We start from the raw sequence: 19,748 nt of genomic DNA on the forward strand, positions 1-19,748 counted from the left end.
TGTTCACACATGTCATATCCTTCAGGCAGCCCCTCACTTCATACAGTAATAAAATGCTTTCATTATCTCCAGCATGAATGTTCATGTTTGTGTTTTTAAAAACACATTTTAGTTTGTGATTAATTGGGTCCAAAAATGAACAAAATACAGAACTGTGGATTACTTCACATGACAGATTTTGTGTTTTTATTTTGATGTACTTATGTCGTCGGTTTGAAGTGGGCGGAGCTCACTTGACTCTCAGATGTCATATGTCAGAATTTTGTTGTTTTTGTTAAAATTTCCAATAAAGGACATTTTTTTCCCCCCCCAGACGTGACCTTTGAGTCGTTGCATAATTACCCATAAATATGTAATGTTACACAGACATACTTTGTTTTCGGGGCTTTACATGGAGAACGAGGTCATCACATGATCCTGACGTTTGAATCATTCAACGGTTCTTTGACTGGTTCTCTTCTTCATGCCTTGAACAGCTGTGTGTGATCTGCTCCTCATCACTACTGTATTTATTACACAACAGGTCAAAAGAAACCAAAGAACACGTAGAAGCCATGACGAGTTCATGTTCATGTCAATAATTCATAAATATATGAAGCATCTAAATGATGAATAAAGACTCTATTGACATAAAGTAAATGTGATTTGTAATTAATTCAATCCATTAAAAGCTCATATTGAAAATAAATGTGATTATTTATCCAAAGTTTGATCTTATGTTATTTAGCCACTAAATTCACCACTTTGCAAATCAAGACATTTCATATTTTAATTTCAAAACTGTCAGAATAAAAAATAAATAAGAATAAGAATCAATCAAACTGCTCAAACACAGAGGGTCATTTGCTTTTCCTGAGAAGCAGCAGTTCCTATTAATATAGTAATTAATATTATACTCATTATTGCAATTGTTCTAATAATTATTGTGACACTTACAACAATAACATAATTGCTATTGTCATGAAATTATTGTTCCACTGACGACCAAAAGGAAGACGCAATAAATATGTGATCCATGTAAAAGATGAATAACATCTGAACAAATATAAATATGACTATTTGTCTCTGAATGGAGGCGAGTCGGCATCATTCATATCATCACCTAGAGCAGCTGGAGTTAGGATCCAGGAGAAGGTCCGGCTCTCCTCTCCACACAGACACACAGTGTAGCGGCAGCCGTCACAGGTTCTGAAGTGGTACTGGTCCGACTCGGCCAGCGAGACGTTCACCTGCAGAGACACACACACACACACACACACACACACACACACACAGGCTGATCCTTCCGTATCCAGAAACAGAGAGACTATTTTAGGACATAATGGACACTCGACATACCAACAGGCTTCCTGGTAGAAGGACATAATGAGCCCTAATATCATGATGTCATAATGACAGGAGGCTCCTTATTAGGACATAATGTACACACAAGAGTCTCTGCTTGGTTGAGAAGCAGAGACGCCCAAAGACAACCGTCACATCCTGGGAGAGGCAGAGAGCAGAAAACACAAACACTGAGATCTCTGGTCTCAGACCAGAGAGTCTCTCCCCTCAGCGGACTCTTTAGTCTACACTCTTTAAAGAGACTCTCTTCGCTCTGCAGGTTCTTAGTCTCTACAGAGACATATTAGTCAATGCCTTTTTGGACAGATTCTTACATACTAGTTGCCTTTTTGGACGGAATAGTACACATTAGTCAACGCCTTAGGGACACATTAGTACACGCAAAGCCTTCGAGGACATGATAGTAAACTCATATTAGCCTTTTGACTAATATGTCCCGTATGTGTATGTGTGGACTATTATATCCCGAGGGCATTGAATGTACTAATATGTCCCGAAGGTTTTGACTAATATGTTCTGCTCCTCCCTGTGGCGTGAAGGCGAGTGTGGATTCTTCCTGTAGAACTTGAGACTGGTGACAGACATTAAAACCATACAAAATGAATCAAACATGTTCACAGTGGAGGAGGTCCAGCCTCAGGGACTACCTGCCTCACAGTGGAGGAGGTCCAGCCACAGGGACTACCTGCCTCGCAGTGGAGGAGGTCCAGCCACAGGGACTACCTGCCTCACGGTGGAGGAGGTCCAGCCACAGGGACTACCTGCCTCACGGTGGAGGAGGTCCAGCCACAGGGACTACCTGCCTCACAGTGGAGGAGGTCCAGCCACAGGGACTACCTGCCTCACGGTGGAGGAGGTCCAGCCACAGGGACTACCTGCCTCAGAGCAGTTAACTCGTCTATTCGCTCGGCGAAGTGAACCTACGTTAACCGGACCCTTTTCAAAAATCCTCCTTGAAATCGTTGCCCAACATTGAACCATAGTAAGGAACCTTGGGGGGGGGGGGAGGAGACACTTATCCTGGTGGAACTACATGGTCTACTAAAGACCAGAGGCCTAAAACAGACCGCCGGGGCCCTCGTGTCATACTTGATATCTGATATATAGTCAAAGACCACCGGGGATATCTGCCGACAACAAAACATATGAAACACACTTCTGCAAAGAGACACAGGACCTTCAGTATTTACCATAATGCACTTGGAGAGATAGCTGAAGACGGTGGCTTTGAGTGTGAACACCTCCCCTCGGATGACGGAGTACGGCAAGGTGAGACTGACGAAGAACGGCTGGAAGGCCGTCAGCGCGGCGTTGGGCGACACGCCGAAGCCCACGGAGGAGACGCAGAAAGCTCCGGCGGCCCATTTAGTGATGGTGTCGGGGACCGTCTTCTCCACGTCCACCGAGCCGCTGTCTCTGTGGAAACACACGAGCGAGAGTCAAACCAAAGAACATTCAAGTAGCACCGAGTTTCTCTAAAAGGTCTACGAGTGAAAACACTTTTCATGACAATGTGCATCAGTAAACGATGAGCTGTCCTGTGTGTTTGACGCGCAGACTTTATATATAAGAGGTGGACGTAGTCGTGGCGACGTCACCCATTGGTTGGACTGATGTTTTGAAGGCTGGAGTTCAGCGATTTCGCCGTCGCCATCTTGGATTACGACCGTCGCCATGTTGTTGTTTGGTGTGTTTGACTCTAAATGGAGCATAATGTACTAAATGAACATCATGCTGTATTGAAGAAGACTGTAAACTAGAGATTGAGACCATAAACTCATGTTTACAATGTTTACTGAGGGAATAAATCAAGAGAGAAGTAGAGTCATTTTAGACTAGACTTCTATACAACCAGAGGAGTCGCCCCCTGGTGGACACTAGAGAGAATGCAGCTTTAACACATGAAGCATCGGCTTCACTCGACAGAACCAGAGGTTGCCTCCTGGTTTGACGTCAAGGGGCCTATTACCCAAGGTGCACTAGCATACATAGCTAGTTCTGCAGCTGGAGACACCGCTAGCAGGGATTTAAAACGGTCTTCAGTGGTGGAAAGGAATTTATATTCCTGGACCCAAACGCAACTCTGGAGGTAAACTCGAACATCAGCATGCTAACGATGGTCAACGTCAATGCTTGCTTCCAAAAGTTAGGCTTTGAAATCTATAAATTATGATTGTGAACATGGTAAACATTCCATCTGCTCATCTATGATTGTGGGATTGTCTCCACTCGGCTATAAACATTGCGGCGGCTGAACCACAAATGTTAACCTCATTCTGGTGCTAAAAGCCAGAATATTGAAGTCATTACGATGCTTCTTCTGGGAACCATGAATATCTGTACAAACGTAACTTTTGCTTATGTCATAGGTTTTGCAGGTATTTCGTCATAAACCAAAGTATTAGATACATTTACATTACAGTCATTTTTTTTTACATTACATTACATTTGAATATTGACCCGATGGTGATGCTATAAAAAAAAAAAAAAAAGTTAAGAGGATGACCAAAATCATAAGGATTTATCCACTGGGCACCATGAATGTCTGTTCGATGGATTGCTACGAACTTTCGCACGGTTAGCAAGATATTTCAGTAAAAGCTAAAAAAAAAAAAAAAACATCAACCCCTAGTGGTGCTTGAAGAAAGGTCAGTGGATCACCAATCATGGTCGCCTCTGAGGACCATGAATGTCTGCTCCAGACTGAAGTATCTCAACAACTGTTGGGTGGATTTCCATGAAGTTTAGCACAATGTGTGGCAGTTACTGTCCGACATTGCCATACCTAAAGCCCTGCTGCTAGCATGACTACAACAATTCATGTGAAATATTTTAGTGAAACAATTATGAAATTATTATGAATTATTGAAAATTAAAAATGTCCGGAATGATATGAAGAAACTCAATGCTTTTTGAACTCTGTCAGAGTTCAAAAAGCACAAATGTCTGAAAATAAGAAAAACGTATATTGATGATTTGATCCTTGATTATTACCCCACAGGAACTAGGTCCCAGATCCAGGTCTCAGGGAAGAATGTCCTGACGGTCTCCTTCTTCTCCTCCTCCTCCTCCTCCTCCTCCTCCTCTTTAACTTTCAGCAGAGAATCTGACCTCTGTGGCATCATGTTGGCCATGGGGACCGGAGAGTCTACGTAATCTAGGAACACGAGCATAAAAAAAAAAGTCTGATTACACAACTAAACTTACCCAACGGACACCAGGTCCCAGATCCAGGTCTCAGGGAAGTATGTTCTAACAGTCTCCTCTGTCTTTCCAGGCTCCGCTTTAGCAGGAATGTCAGTCTTCGCTCTAACAGGATCGGTATTGGCCTCGGGCATTGAGTCGTACAGCATATCAGCTGAACCTCAAATGTTACAGTAAATCATTTGTTGTTGTAGGGTCAATATGAATGGTACACATTAGTGGGAAATCATAACACATACCATCTTCCATGTCTTCGTACATGAGAAAATCCCTGTCATAGCAGTTTTGAGGTTTTTTCACATCAGAGTTGGTCACAACTTTGATTCCTATTTCCTAGAAGGGAAGAGAGAGAGTGAGGTGATAAAAAAATTAAATATGAAGTAATATGATTTTGTCTCTACTGATGGACACAGAATGAAACCTTACCGGTTTTAAATGACCCAGATAAATATACAGCTAACACAAATTATATGATACATGTCAACACCTTGTTGAGCATTGTTGTTGTTTTTTTAAAGCCAATGAAAATGTTCTACTTTAAAGATGCTGTAGACGTCATTCTTCTGATTGGTCGATCCAAAGTAGAACGAGCGCTTCGCTCGACCACCCTCAATCCTCAGTCCTGGCATCGGCTCAGGGAGGCAGGGGTACGGGTCAGAGTCTTCCAGGTCGTGGTGGTAACCTGACAGCTTCTGTAGAGGCAGCCGGCTGTACACCTACACACACACACACACACACACACACACACACACACACACACAAATATGAACAATTATAGTAATATAACAATGATACTAATATGAACAATTATAGTAATAATAATAATAATAATAATAATAATGATGATGATGATATGAACAATTATAGTAATAATAATAATTATATGAACAATGATAGTAATAATAATAATTATGATATTAACAATTATAATAATAATAATTATATGAACAATGATAGTAATAATAATAATTATGATATTAACAATTATAATAATAATAATTATATGAACAATGATAGTAATAATAATGATGTCAATATGAACAATTATAGTAATATAATGATACTAATATGAACAATTATAGTAATAATAATAATAATAATTATATGAACAATGATAGTAATAATAATAATTATGATATTAACAATTATAGTAATAATAATAATTATGATATTAACAATTATAGTAATAATAATAATTATATGAACAATTATAGCAATAATAATGACAATATTATTAACAATTATAGTAATAATAATAATAATTATACTAATGTGAACAATTATAGTAATAATAATAATAATATTAACAATTATATTAATGATATTGATCATATTATTAACAATGATAGTAATAATTGTGTTTATAATAAATCGTGACTTGAACTTGTCTAAATGTAGTTTGAAAGGCTTTTGCACACTGGTGAACTACTAGTCTACGCTTCATGAATTAAGAACTACCAGGTCCACTTTTCTCTGGATTAGGCGTTAAAAGCATTGATTGTTAACGTGGGTCAAACCAGCGCCAAGGACGGCGTCGTACCGAGTCAACGGTGAGCTCCTGCTCCGGCTGCAGCAGCAGGACGCTCTGGTCGATGGCCCTGACGGAGCACATGGAGCCTGGGTGAGCCTTCAGACTGAGCGTGGTCTTCTCCGCTGGAAGCTCCTGGAGAGAGGAGAACTTCAGGGACACCTGAACACAGGAGACACCAAAAAGGTGGAGAGTCATTAGTCTCAGTTATTATAAAACTCAAGGTTCAGATTGGATCACGGATCAGCACAAAAGAAAAAGGGGAGCAAATATAACTTTTACCGAAACTAAAAACCGATCATTGATGATCCAGATTAACAGATACAGATCCCTTTGTTGTTTGATCTTCCAGTCAGGCTTTCGACAGCACCACAGTACTGAGACTGCTCTTGTTAAGGTTTTCAACGACATCCACTTAAACACAGACAATGGCAGAACTTCAGTCTTAGTATTACTAGATCTCAGTGCTGCATTCGACACGGTCGACCATAACATAGTACTAGAAAGACTAAAAATCTGGATGGGACTCTCTGGCACAGCACTTAACTGGTTTGATTCCTACTTGAAGGACCGAGAATACTTTGTGTCTCTAGCTAATTACACATCAGAGCTGACTAAAATGACATGTGGTGTTCCCCAAGGTTCAATGCTGGGGCCTCTTCTGTTCAACATCTACATGCTTCCACTAGCTCAAATTATGTAAAACAACAAAGTGTGTTCATAATTATGCAGACGACACACAAATCTATACAACGATTTCACCAGGGGACTATAATCCCATACAAGGGCTGGCTAAATGCATTGAACAAATCAACAGCTGATGTGACAGAATGTTCTTCAGTTAAACAAAGAGAAAACAGAAGTCATTGTTTTTGGTACCGAGGACAAATGATTGAAAGTCAGCGCTCCGCTTCAATCACTTCAATCAGTCCAGTTCTGAGGTCTTCACTGGCTTCCTGTCCAACAAAGACTTTAAAGTCCTGCTGTTGGTTCATAAAGCACTGAATGGTTCAGGGATCTGCTGCTACCTCATGAACCATCCCGACCCCTTTAGGTGGTCTGGGACCTGGTCTACTTCCTGGTCCCAGAGTCAGAACTAAACATGGAGAAGCAGCGTTCAGTTCTTCTGCTCCACACATCTGGAACAAAGTCCCAGAAAGCTGCAGGTCTGCTGAGACCCTCAGCTCCTTTAGATCCAGACGGAAGACGTCTCTGTTTAATGCTGCCTTTGATTGAACCACATTCAAGATATTAATACATTTCTGCATTTTACTACTACTGTATTTTATTTCTTACACTGCTTAGTGTTTAAATTGCTTTCAAGACTTGGACTCATTTATTTCCGATATATTTTGTATACAGTGTCATTCAGCTGGTACCTTGTTATTGAGGCAGAGCCGAACAGGGAAGTCCTTGCTGTCGGCCACAGCCTCTCCACTGGGCATCACGGTGTAAACCACCACTTGGGCAAACGGTGCCAGGTTTGTAACCTGACGGAGTGAGACGGACAGCTCTCCTTTGTTGACTGAAGCATAAAACACAGAGAGACAAAAGAACTGAGACGTGACCGTCTAATAATAATATACTACGTTTGGTTATTGTCAACAAATCCCCAAACCACAGACTGTGAATAAGAAGTGGACTTAGTCGTCATGACGTCACTCATTGGTTGGTTTTAAAGCCTTGAGTTCGCCAATTTCACCGTCATCGTCTAGGATTACAGCTGTTCCCATGTGGTTTTTTATACCCTCTTTATGGTCTGTTTGACTCTAAATGGAGCATAATGTACTAAATGAACATCATGCTGTATTGAAGAAGACTGTAAACTAGAGATTGGGTTTTTCCGAGCTAGTTAGTTGTTCTATTGTTGATTGTTATCATGGGTTTTATACAGTCCATCACTAATCCTTTCAGTTTAAGTAACATTAGTTTGTACCAGTTCCTGCTTTAACAGCCACTGGGACACGACCGTGCTGCACAATTCCACCTCTGGACATCACCTACGAAGAAACATAACACTTCAATTCATTAATTAAATGCATATTTTTCACAAATATAGAAATTCTTTATTAGGTATAAGTGGGTCCTCAACGACAATTATACAATACCAACACAATGAGACAAAACATTAAACCATAAACAAAAATAACTTATAATTTAACAAAACAAAATGTGACAAATAAAATGAAATAAGAGAGCATGGAAATGGATCATTCTTTCATAGGTTATAGAAAAGCATTAAAGTCAGTGATCGCATTAAATAATTAAGTCTTAAGACAGAATTATAGAGACATGCTCAACTGATCCCATAATAAGAAGCATCTTTGAACAGGCGGGAGGATGATATGGAACCAATATTTACAGGTAGATTATTCCAATCAGAGGGAGCTTTGAACATAAAAGATGTTCTTAGCTATCGACCTAGAGACTGCAGGAACAGAATACATTCTGGAATACATTTTTATACACAAGGAGGTGCAGTTCCTTTTTGCAAAAAGCCTTTAAGAGAGTCAACATGTAGGCAAGATGTGTGATCCAAGTGATTTCTCTGTAAACATGATGTATGTAATTCTGACAGGAACTCAATAACAAGAGTCTTACCAGGTAAAAGAAGTCGAGGACTTCCTGGTTCTTCTTTAGCTCCTCCCCCTGGATGATGTACTGAGCGCGCACCGTCTCGTCTTTGTTACAGGCGAACTTCCCGCTCACGTGCATGAGCTTCAGAAAACTACTGCTCTTGGAGTAAAATGGTTCCACGTTGTGGTAGGCCGGACTGTACTCCGGTCTGCGCACATTGCCGACGTGGCGCTCAGTCTCCTCCTTGCTAGAAGTCGCCTGTTGACACAACAACCACAGGTCAAAAAGGTCACATTTCACACCACACTCTTATTATTACCAATGAACTTTCTCAATAAAAAAGGTTGTTCACCTCCAACGTGATCGATACGGTGGAAAGTCTCTTTAATTAGATATGGATCGTATAACGGATGAATACTGATTTGGTTGATAATAGGAACTGAATTGATTCTTCACAACAAACAAACAGTGACCAACCTTCATATTCACGGTGTCATTCCAGAGGGCGGTGTCCAAAGAAAATGAAGCCTTGCCTCTCGCGTCTGTAGTGAGCGTCAACTTTAGAGAGTTGCCGGTAAACAGATGCACCGTCTCGTTGGCGACAGGTGCTTTGTCCGGACCGATCACCTTGACCTGCAAAACAAGTCAGGAAAGCAGAAGCTCGCCCTCAGCAGACTAAAACGTTCATCATTCGTTCAACATACTAAATGATCTAATGGTGTGTCCAAAATGTGAGGGGTTCATCCTCTGGTGAGCAAGAATGTGGATCGTTACGTTGTCCTGGAGACTCCTGAGAACGTTAAAAGTCTGCAGTGCTGAAACACACTTCAGAACTTAAATGCTGCTGAATCCCTCCTCTGGGGACCATGCATGTCCGTACAGATATTGTTTTGAGATGTTTCAGTCTGGACCAAAAAGTGGCGAACCAGCTGACAGCTTCACAAATACAAAGGATATAAAGAAATATTCCTCATTTCTGCTGTGCTGTGAGACGGATTACCTTTCCCTCAAATGGGATGCCAGGCTTGTAGGCAGCAGGTACATCCTCAAAGGTGACCATCCGGATCTTATTGCTGAAGCTGGTCTGCCCATTGCCTTTAAGAATGACCCCTAGATGGTAGTACACATAAAGATCACACAGATCCATCAGGAACTAGCGCCGATTTACTCAACGATCCGGTCAACCCTCGACATGTGTTCAATCGACCTACCTGTGCCGTACTCCTCCAACTCAGCAACCACCTCAAAGTTCTCCTTGTACACGTTCTTTTCAAGAGCAAACTCTGTCGTGTTCACAGTTTGTGTGGCGCAACCACTTTTATCCGTCTAGAAGATAATAACATGAGTCAATTGCAAACAATTTGTGAAAGAAAACGGCGCGTACAGCAAGTCAGAGGTTTATATCTGGAGTGCTCACCGTCATTTCATAGGTCTTGCACAGGTCCTTTTCTTGGTGAGATGTATGCCAGTATAACCGGATGGCTTTTCTGCAAAACACTGCCTTGACTGAACCAACAACTGGTTTCCCAAAGGTGTATCTGCAAGGAAAACGCACAGGGATGCAGAGATGACTTTCAGAAATTTGATTTTAGCATTTTAGGTTAGTTTTGTCCCATAGACAGCAAGTGTGGTATTCACTGAGAAGTTAACACAATATCCATCAAAGCTGTGGTAATATAATAAGACTGTATATAAGAAGTGGACGTAGTTGTCATGATGCCATCTTGGATTACAGCCGTCGCAACCAGTGGACAGGAAGTGACCACATCTGGACCGAGGAGGAGTGACGTAGAGACGCCGTATACGTCTCTGGTAGAGACCTGTCAATCACTGTGTAGCCCCGCCCCTAAAGCACTTGTACTTGAACGCAGCCAACTCTGGTTAACATTTGTATTATGGTGTATGTGAGCTAGCTCCACTGGTTAGCTAACGGACGCTGCTCTGCACTGCTCTCATACTGCGGTTACAGCTGATAACGCCGTCCAGACCAACACCGGCATCGCAGAACGCCCACAAACCTCAGTTCTTCCTCAGGAACATTTTGAACTGTTTGCACTGTTATCACGGTTAGCACCGTTAGCTGCTAGCCTCCGACTCAGCTGTCACCATGTTGAGAGCCATGTGGAGGCAATAGATATGCTCTCAACTTAGCTTTTGGCACTTTTAAGAAAATACAAAAATCCGTCTAAGAGCTGCAGTATCATTACGGTTTGTATTTCCTTAGTGAGGATAATTCCATTTTTCAGTTTGACTTTCTTAATTGGCTACTATCCTAAACTTGATTTTCAAACCTCCGTCTGTCCCGTTTAAGTGGGACACTCACTTTCCACAAATCTTCAGTGTTGCCTCTTGGTCCAGGATGGTAATCACACTGGGTAGATGAATCTTTACTTCATACTTTGGCAAAACTAAAGCAAAGGAAACAGAATCAAAAATATTACCGCTGAAAATGTACATAGATCAAAACATAATTTCTGGTAAATTACGTTTGTTTGTTGTTGTTTTTTTGCATTCAACTGCTGCTGACCGTATTCCTTGATGTCAAAGTTGTGGGATATTTGCTCTCCTTTGTCCGTCGAGGCGGCGATCACGTAGCTTCCTTGTACCGCCTCAGGAATCATCGGGTGGGAGAGATCAAGGATGCCGCTAACGACGGTCTTATCCAACCACTGGGCTATGCGGATTGAATTGGGATCCTACATAAAAAGACAGAGGCACACTGACTGAAGGTTGAGATCAGAGCTAACGGCTCTCTGCTGCAGATGACCAGCAAGAGCAACGGTTGACAAGGACGGACCAGATATAGTGTGGACCGATGGAGTGTTTCATAGAATAGAAGCCTAGAGGGCCCCTAGAGGGCAAATGTTTGTGTCTGTACAAAAACAACAAACTAGTGTGCAACTTCCAGCTTTGATGGCTTGTTTGTTTCGGTACTACCACTAGAGGCCGCCAAAATCCAAAGTTCTAAAATCCTGAACATTGGGCTTCAAAATTTTAGTCTTCAAAAAAATACAATATTACATTTCTGTACTGTATGTGCATATAATTATATAATTAGCAATGTGCATGTGACCTTTACTGCAGTCAGAGATTAGCATTTCTGTGTGTGTCCTAATCTTAAAAAAAAAAATATTTTCATATTACTCCAGCTATAATGGATGGAATATCACTTATTTATTATTATTTAGAATGTCACTTATTTTATATCAAAATCTCTCTTTTATCTTCCTGTAAAACTTTAAAATATTTGTCAAGATATATCTCGTCAATACAAACCAGAGCCAGTCTCTCATGTAATAACTTTGAGTCGATCTTACCTGAAGCTCCACCACTTTGTACTGAAGAAAAAAAAAAACAATTATATAAGTTAATAAACTGTAAATAGAATTTGCACAATATATGCATTTAGAATACATATGTGAAGATAGTTCACCAAGAGAATATTTTCTATTTTTCCAGCAAAAACCTACAGAAAAAAAAGACTCATTTGATTCTCCTTTTTAAGCCGACATAACCCACAAATTCATACTTTGTGGACAAACAGAAGTATATTTTAAGCTCTAGTCAAGCTCTCAAAGTTTTAAATGCATATATGTACAAAACTGTCAATACTTTTTGTCCAAATAAATAAACATGCATATTAGGGTGTTTTTGTCCCTAAAATCTAATTTTCAAATTTTGAAGTTTTAGGGTTTTCTACATCTGTTTTCATGTTGTGAGCAACAGCAGACTTCTGTCGTTAAAGAGCAGATGATACCCTTTAATGTTGCCTATGAATTTCTGTTTTACCTCATATTTGTGTATCATAACATGACTGAAAAACAGAAAATTAAATTTACGTATAAAGCCCAAGTTAGCAAAAATGTGGAGCGTAAAGCAGGCGTTAACCTCCGGTTAGCTGCATTCTATCTAGTGTCCACCAGGGAGCGACTCCTCTGGTTGTATAGAAGTCTAGTCTAAAATGACTCTACTTCTCTCTTGATTTATTCCCTCAGTAAACATTGTAAACATGAGTTTATGGTCTCAATCTCTAGTTTACAGTCTTCTTCAATACAGCATGGTGTTCATTTAGTACATTATGCTCCATTTAGAGTCAAACAGACCATAAAGCAGGGGATGATTTAGGGGCGGGGCTACACGCTGATTGACAGGTCTCTACCAGAGACGTATACGGCGTCTCTACGTCACTCCTCCTCAGTCCAGATATGGTCACTTCCTGTCCACCGGTTGCAAAAAAACAAGATGGCGACGGCCGTAATCCAAGATGACGACGGCAAAAATCGCTGAACTGAAAGCTTCAAAACATCGGTCTATAAACCGATGGGTGATGTCACGATGACTACATCCTCTTCTTATTCACTGTCTATGGTGTTAAGTCACCTGAACCTTCTATCTTCGTTTGTTTATCTCATGCAGACATTCAGACAGTATTTTGTTGCTGTGTGAAAAGTGTTGAAATGGAAAACCTGAGGTCGGAAAGTGATCGATTTGTGACAGAATGCTCCAGCTTCACAGTTTCCTATGAGGCCGTTTCAAACCTTCCCTCATCATACGACACGGTCGTGTTTTCAGCCTCTCTGACACAAACGGAAAAGGCCCCGAGCCCCGTATTGATCCAGATGTTTGGGTCAGATGCAGTGTGCGCCAAATGAACTCCGACAGCATGTTTATCACACTACTCCACACAGCGCTGCACGCCCACGCCGTCTCCCAAACCAACAAACAGCCCTCCTTTTCACCTCCCACTCTCCTGAACCAAAATAGACCTCGCTCCTCGCATTCACCGACCGCTCGGTAGAAATCGCACCAGACTGCAGAAGTTCACGGCTTGGAATCGTGACACGCGTCGTACGATATAGTCATCATTTTCAAATAAACATAAATCAGACTCACCACTCGATCCACGGGGATGAAATTAGCGTCCATGGAGACGATTCGGAACTGGACTTTAGAGAAAAGACGGAAAAAAACAGACAAAGAAATAAGCATCAATGTATTCTTTAAATGTGATAAAAACACAGCAGTACATGCAATCAGTGAGACAAACGGAGAACACATTGAATTAAATCCTACAGTACAGCTGAGGAGGGACATCCGATGGCACAAAAGAAGAAGGCGACACTATTCACTATAACAAAGAAATATCAAAATGTTTCAACTTCTTCACTTTAAACCACAGAAGCAGCAGTTTAAGGTTCATGAGAAGAAAGAGGTTGTGAAGGGGCTCTGCAGCACTTTGGTACAGACTGACAACAAGAAAAGTCCAAATCAACCTCAATTAAAAAAAGACTTCCTGGATACTGGATTTCCCATAATGCTCCTCACCAGCATGTGACTCTCTGTGCCTTTTGTTTTACAGGCGTTCTGTTAAAAATCCCCGAGCAAGAGCCAAAAACAACCCCGATGACATCACCGTGATCCTTTCCTCAGACGAGACGGCGCTCCTCCAGAGACACCGCGTAATGACAGACGCTATGGAGTTGCATTCTGGGAAGTGTTTTTTTTTTTTTACGCCTGACCCATATGACGAACCCGCACACGCCCCAACGTTAGAATACTAAATGTGTGAAGTCCTGATAAAACCACCGGCGTCGTATTGAGACGACTCGTCTTTTCGGACTGTTTTTCTTCATTTGAAGAAACAAAATGGCCGTCTGTATATCAACGGTCCAGTCCCAGTGCCCCCCCCCCTACCTAAGGCCTTAAACCCTGAACCCTCAGGGACTCACCGACGTCTCCTGGTAAATGTTTGAAATGGTGTAAACAGGAATGGGAGGGCACTTTGCTGAGACGTATCACATCACCATGAGAACGTCACGTCGTCTATATTTGTTTGAACTTTTCACTCCCCGACTTGAACGTCTTCCAGACTCTTTCCTCATGAGATCAGGCGTCGGTCAAATAATCTATTCACTTCAGGCTGAGCACACATGAGCCGTCCTCTCAGTCCGTCTTCTTCTTACGTCTCCATGCTTCTACCGGTAACCCCGTGTTTAACGTCACATTGCTATGAATTGTGGGCAATTACGTTGGGGAAGAAATGCAGATTTTGGACACAAAATGTCCGAGAGAGAGATTCAAACTCTGACAGTCGGACAGAACTGAACCCTCACAGACGTTGCGGGGGCGTGCATCAAAGTCCACGGGTGTTTAGTAATCAGTCACCCCCTGTTACCTTGAATTCTTTCAAAAATAAATGTTCTCCACTCACACCTCCACAGCGAATCAACAAACAGAAAAAAATTGATTTCATAAGAGCAAAACTCTCAAACAACTGGTGCAGAAGAATCAAAGTCTCATTCATCCTCACACGCTCACTCCTTCACAAACACATGCCTCTTTGCTAAAACCGTACCTTTTAAAAAGTCTCTCCACTACATGCTCATGCACGGACTTTCTCAGGAGTTGGAGGAGACCAAAAAGACGAGTTAATATTAGACTTAACGTCATCAAATGTCCAGAAACACAACTCCAAATAAAAGCTAATGTTGCTCCCTGTCTTTTGGAGACGTAAACAGAGGGATGTGCGTTTGCTACACCGATTCAAAGGATGACGTCGGCGTTGTGTTCACAGCTCGTCTACGTTGAAGAGAGCATTTTTGCGACAGCTGCAAAAGATGCATTCGACTTCAAAGAGTAGTTCATATACAAAAGGTCATTTTGTGGGTGAAAATTAAAGAAAAAACTAAATTACTAAACTAAACTAACCCTAACCCATTTTTAAAAAAGGTCCGTGAGATTTTGATGGATAGAGAAATGTATGTATGTATGTATGTATGTATGTATGTATGTATGTATGTGTATATATATATATATATATATATATATATATATATATATATATATATATATATATATATATATATACTCTCTTGAACACAACCTCTACAAAGAACTCTTGAGGAACTACCCTTCCTCCGGGTGCTGAATATAGACGGCGTTCCTAAAGTAGTGGCTCAGCATTATGCAGATATAGTAATGTAGACCAGAATTGTGCAAATGCATCAGGATTAGTGAGCAGCGCGGCGGGGGCCGACAGCGGAGCAGCAGCTCTTCCCTCTGAACGTCCTCCACGGAGGTCCACTCAACACTCACCCGTCTGTCCGGGTTTGTAGACGGGTTTATCCGTCTGGATGATGTGGATGAAAGCGGGAGGCTCGATGAGGATCTTGGTCGTCTTGCTCATGGAGCCGCTGGCGCCCTGAATGTTGACGTTAACGGTCGCCACAGTTCTGTAGCTCACGGTAGGGACCTGCAGAAAACACGCATCTGTCAGAGGGGTACTGGAAGCTTTTAAAATGCAGTTTTGTGCACTTTTCTAGATTGTACATTTCGTTTTTTTTCGCTGTTCAAACATCTGGTCAACTATGACAACAACTGCTGGGAAGCAAATCCATCCGAGTTCTGCTGAAACCGAGTGAAACATCGTCAGTGTGTAGCATGTGTTTTCACTTGCTAATGGAGCTGCTGTTGAACAACAGGGACGGCTTCCAAATTTGGGTGAAAAGTGTGTTTTTAGTGCTGTGGGCCTGAAGTTCGGGGGGGTTGGGGAGGTAGACCAGAGGAATGCAGGTACAGATCCAGCCTTTGTTTAGTCGCAGGTAGACGAATGCCAGACTGGGTCTGCCCTGCTGCGAGGGGGGGGGGGGGCAAACACTGAGAGTAAGAGCTGTTGTCACAGAGCTGATTGGGGTCGGCGGGTCGGTTCCATCGATGTGGACCAAGGCCCTCCAGTAAGTTGCATAACAGCGAGCGGCGGAGTGACAGAAACCAGAGCAGCAGTTTACAGAGAGTGGCTCCAGAGTTCGTGCCGTTAGTTAAATGCAGGACTACCTTGAGCCTCTTGGACTCATTTAACCGCTAAAGACTTTCAGGATCTACCTCGCCGCCCAAAGAGCAAAACGCATGTTAGCCGCCGTCTTCACACACACACACACACACACACACACACACACACACACACACACACACACACACACACACACACACACATGTCGCGTCAGACCTGGAAGTTCAGGCAGCGGTAGAAGTCCTGGCTGACTTGCTCCTCCAGGATGGCGGTTGTGCCGGAGTCCAGCTCCAGGGCGACGGTCAGAGCGACGGGCTCCGTGGGGCCGTGGATCTGAGCACACAGGGTCTCCTGTTTCCCTCCTCTCACCTGGGAGCTCACAGTCACCGCGAAAATACTGCAGGTAGAGACAAAGAAACCAAAAGGACCAGACGAGCTGCAGATCTGAACCAAACACTACAAATAAAACCATAAGCAGAGATGGTTGATGGGAACAATCATTCTTGGGAACAATCATTCTTGCGTATTTTGTATAAGCAATATTGTTCCTATATTATTGAAGCCAAAACAACTCCATCGCCCCCTGGTGGCTGGCTGCAATAGCGATCATAAGCCCCGCCCCCTCCATGTTAGCATATGGGACAAACTAAAAAAAAAACAGAATACACATCAAGTTAATTTTTCCCAAAGATGGTTTCTGTCATTTTAGGTAGTTCTTATCACGCTGATGTAAGTGTTCTGATAAGTTTGGTTATTAATGAGTTATTTGATGCTTTAAACAGCGGGTCAGACGTCATGATTGACCGTCACAGAGGAGTCGATGTATAATTAAACGTTCTATCCCCGTCACGAGTCTCCCTAATAGAATGTGTCAGTGCAAAAATAATGTACTCATAAAGATATTATGGTTAGTTGTTGTCGTTTTGTCTTTCTAGCCAAACAGCTAGCTGTGGTGCTAACACAGCAGCTAGGCGGCTCACGCTAACTATCTGTGGCCTTGCTCAGCTCGCGATTGGCTCGGGGGGCAGGACCTCCGTTCCCGCTGCTCCGCCCCCAATCACTTCACCGCAGATCTCAAGATGGCCGCTCCCGTACCGGGGATATTCTGGCTTCTGTTTTTGTACAGTGGGATGAAGTGAAGACGCATCATCCATCTATGATGACAACTCACTATACCCTACCAACCAGGGACACGCCTAGCAACCAGCTGGAGAACATTCTGGAGCATTTAACAGCAACAAACAAACGATTCTCAGGAGTGGGAGGAGACCAAAGACGGAGCAAAAAGACGAGTGAATATTAGACTTAACGTCATCAAACGTGCAGAAACACAACTCCAAATAAAAGCTAATGTTGATCCCTGAGCGCTGCAGTTTTGATGCATTTGTACTTTAATTTGGTATTTTCATTTTATGCTACTTTATACTTCACTTTAAGAAGGACATTCTTAGAAATATAATAAAATCAGTCACAAAGCAAGTACTTTTACTTTTGAGTTGTCGATACTTTTTCCACCACTGAACAAGACAAAATAATCAGTGTTTGAAATGTTATTTTAATGTTTTCTCTGCTGCTGCGTTCGAGGCTGGTTTCCATACACAGACCTGTCAATGAGACATAAAGGACACATTTAATTGAGTTTTGGTTGCTGCTTGCTGCTCAGAATATTGATGCTTGTTTTGACCAGAGACGAAGTTGCACAACGATGAAAAGTCATTGGACTCCGACACAAAAAACAAACTATGAGTGTTGAATTATGGTAAACATGGTGCAGAAAACACACAAAACAAAAGGTCAGGACAGAATCAATATGCAGAGGAGGAAACTCAGAGCAAAGATCTCCACTAAAGAACAGTGGTCACCTCTGTGGATGATGCAGTAGATTCACTCACTCTCACACACACACACACACACACACACACACACACACACACACAGTACAGATTGCATAACAGTATCTTAAGGCCGACCACTGGACTCTCTGCTGGATTTTGGTCCTTAGTGATACCACAACAAAAAACATCTAACTTTTTACTTCATCATGTGCAGCTGCGTCTCCTGCAAAAACACTGGCGCGCGCGCGCGCACTCGGCCTCCTCTGGCGCGTGACGCACAAAGCAAACTTTTTCTTTTTTGCAGAAAAAAACGAGAAGTTGTTGATTTAAAAACGCTTTTTTTGTTTTTGTTTTTTTTTTACACTCACGTGTCATTGAAGAGGGCCGCACGCGCAGTTTGCACGAGCGCTGACGCGATGATGAGGACGAGCGTCTGGAGGACAGGAGCCATGTCTGCGGAGCGCAGTCGGTGCTAGTGCTTAGCGGGCAAGTTCCAGCCTGCAGCGGGCCTGGAGTCACGGAGCGGCGGACGGACTGAGTCGGATGTGCCGGGGCAAGTTGCTCCAACGAAGGGGGGGCGGCGGCGGTGGCTCGCTGTTTATACCCCCACACCCCCACCTCCCTCTGGAGTCACTCCCCCCCAAACTCGTTGGACCTTTGCAGCCTCCTCCCTATTCCCGACAGAGTTCCACTTCCCAAAAAAAGCAGAATCAATGATCTGCTGCCAGAAGTCCACTCCGCCAGTGTTTTAGGGAATGGAGGAGTGAAGAAAGAACGAGTGGGAGGCTGTGAAGGTGAACAATTCAAACACAGCTGAGCAACAAGAGGCCGGACTGACATCTGCTGAGATCATCTCACCCTTAAAACCCAGTCAGTCTGCTAGAATCAGTCCCAACACACTGAAGTACCAGGATGTTCTTCTAAATCCTGGCAGTGAGCAGCAGATACACGAGCAAGAGGGTCAAAGTCAATGGTGCCCAGTGTCCCCCCTAAAGCCTGAACCCTCAGGGACTCACTGTAATATAATATATATAATATAATCTATATATCTATATAACAATGTTTCCGGCTTCCACCGGTAACCCCGCGTGTTTAACGTCACATTGCTATGAATTGTGGGTAATTCCCGAAGACAAAGTCTGCAGAACTGCAGACTTTTAGGGAAAGTGTTCATAAAGGACTCAACATGTCTGAGAGACAGATTCAAACACTTTGAGTGAAGGACAGAACTAAACCCGTCAAGGACTTTGTGTGAGTCTGTAATTGGGCCAATGTTCAAATTAAATGCATGCTGCATACAACAGGACGCACTGTGCGAGGGCAGTTCTATGAAGATCGGAGCCCCCCTGTGCTTTCTACCAACAAAGAGAATGTGTAATAAACACTTTTACAATCAAACATTTCACAGTGAAGTCTCTTTTCTCTTTGCAGAACGCACACAGATCTACATTTCAGTATTAAATCAGCTAAA

The 19,748-nt window shown here is 42.5% G+C and overlaps 1 protein-coding gene across 4 annotated transcripts in view; it reads right to left on the reverse strand.

Annotated features, from left to right (window-relative positions):
* Positions 1-18,849, reverse strand: part of LOC137868674 (alpha-2-macroglobulin) — a 31,589-nt gene extending 12,740 nt beyond the window's left edge. Inside the window, exons 1-20 of one of the 4 annotated variants that reach the window (XM_068705568.1) lie at positions 18,646-18,849; positions 16,659-16,839; positions 15,749-15,905; positions 13,547-13,599; positions 11,971-11,991; positions 11,181-11,349; positions 10,977-11,061; positions 10,071-10,191; positions 9,865-9,979; positions 9,654-9,763; positions 9,131-9,286; positions 8,678-8,911; positions 8,013-8,076; positions 7,456-7,601; positions 6,089-6,238; positions 5,085-5,264; positions 4,788-4,881; positions 4,339-4,501; positions 2,535-2,760; positions 1,103-1,229 (exon numbers count right to left, since the gene is read on the reverse strand). In XM_068705568.1, coding sequence (XP_068561669.1) covers positions 1,103-1,229; positions 2,535-2,760; positions 4,339-4,501; positions 4,788-4,881; positions 5,085-5,264; positions 6,089-6,238; positions 7,456-7,601; positions 8,013-8,076; positions 8,678-8,911; positions 9,131-9,286; positions 9,654-9,763; positions 9,865-9,979; positions 10,071-10,191; positions 10,977-11,061; positions 11,181-11,349; positions 11,971-11,991; positions 13,547-13,599; positions 15,749-15,905; positions 16,659-16,839; positions 18,646-18,728 — 2,635 coding nt within the window. In that variant the 5' untranslated portion in view covers positions 18,729-18,849. Of the gene's footprint in view, positions 1-1,102; positions 1,230-2,534; positions 2,761-4,338; positions 4,502-4,551; positions 4,709-4,787; positions 4,882-5,084; positions 5,265-6,088; positions 6,239-7,455; positions 7,602-8,012; positions 8,077-8,677; positions 8,912-9,130; positions 9,287-9,653; positions 9,764-9,864; positions 9,980-10,070; positions 10,192-10,976; positions 11,062-11,180; positions 11,350-11,970; positions 11,992-13,546; positions 13,600-15,748; positions 15,906-16,658; positions 16,840-18,645 lie in introns of all 4 variants that reach the window. The other 3 variants (XM_068705575.1, XM_068705591.1, XM_068705583.1) reach the window with 3 other exon arrangements.
* Positions 18,850-19,748: the final 899 nt, after the last annotated feature.

Source organism: Cebidichthys violaceus, unplaced genomic scaffold (genome assembly GCF_023349555.1).
Source record: "Cebidichthys violaceus isolate CVI_PGR_0920_01 unplaced genomic scaffold, fCebVio1.0.p SCAF_1, whole genome shotgun sequence".
Classification (NCBI taxonomy): domain Eukaryota; kingdom Metazoa; phylum Chordata; class Actinopteri; order Perciformes; family Stichaeidae; genus Cebidichthys; species Cebidichthys violaceus.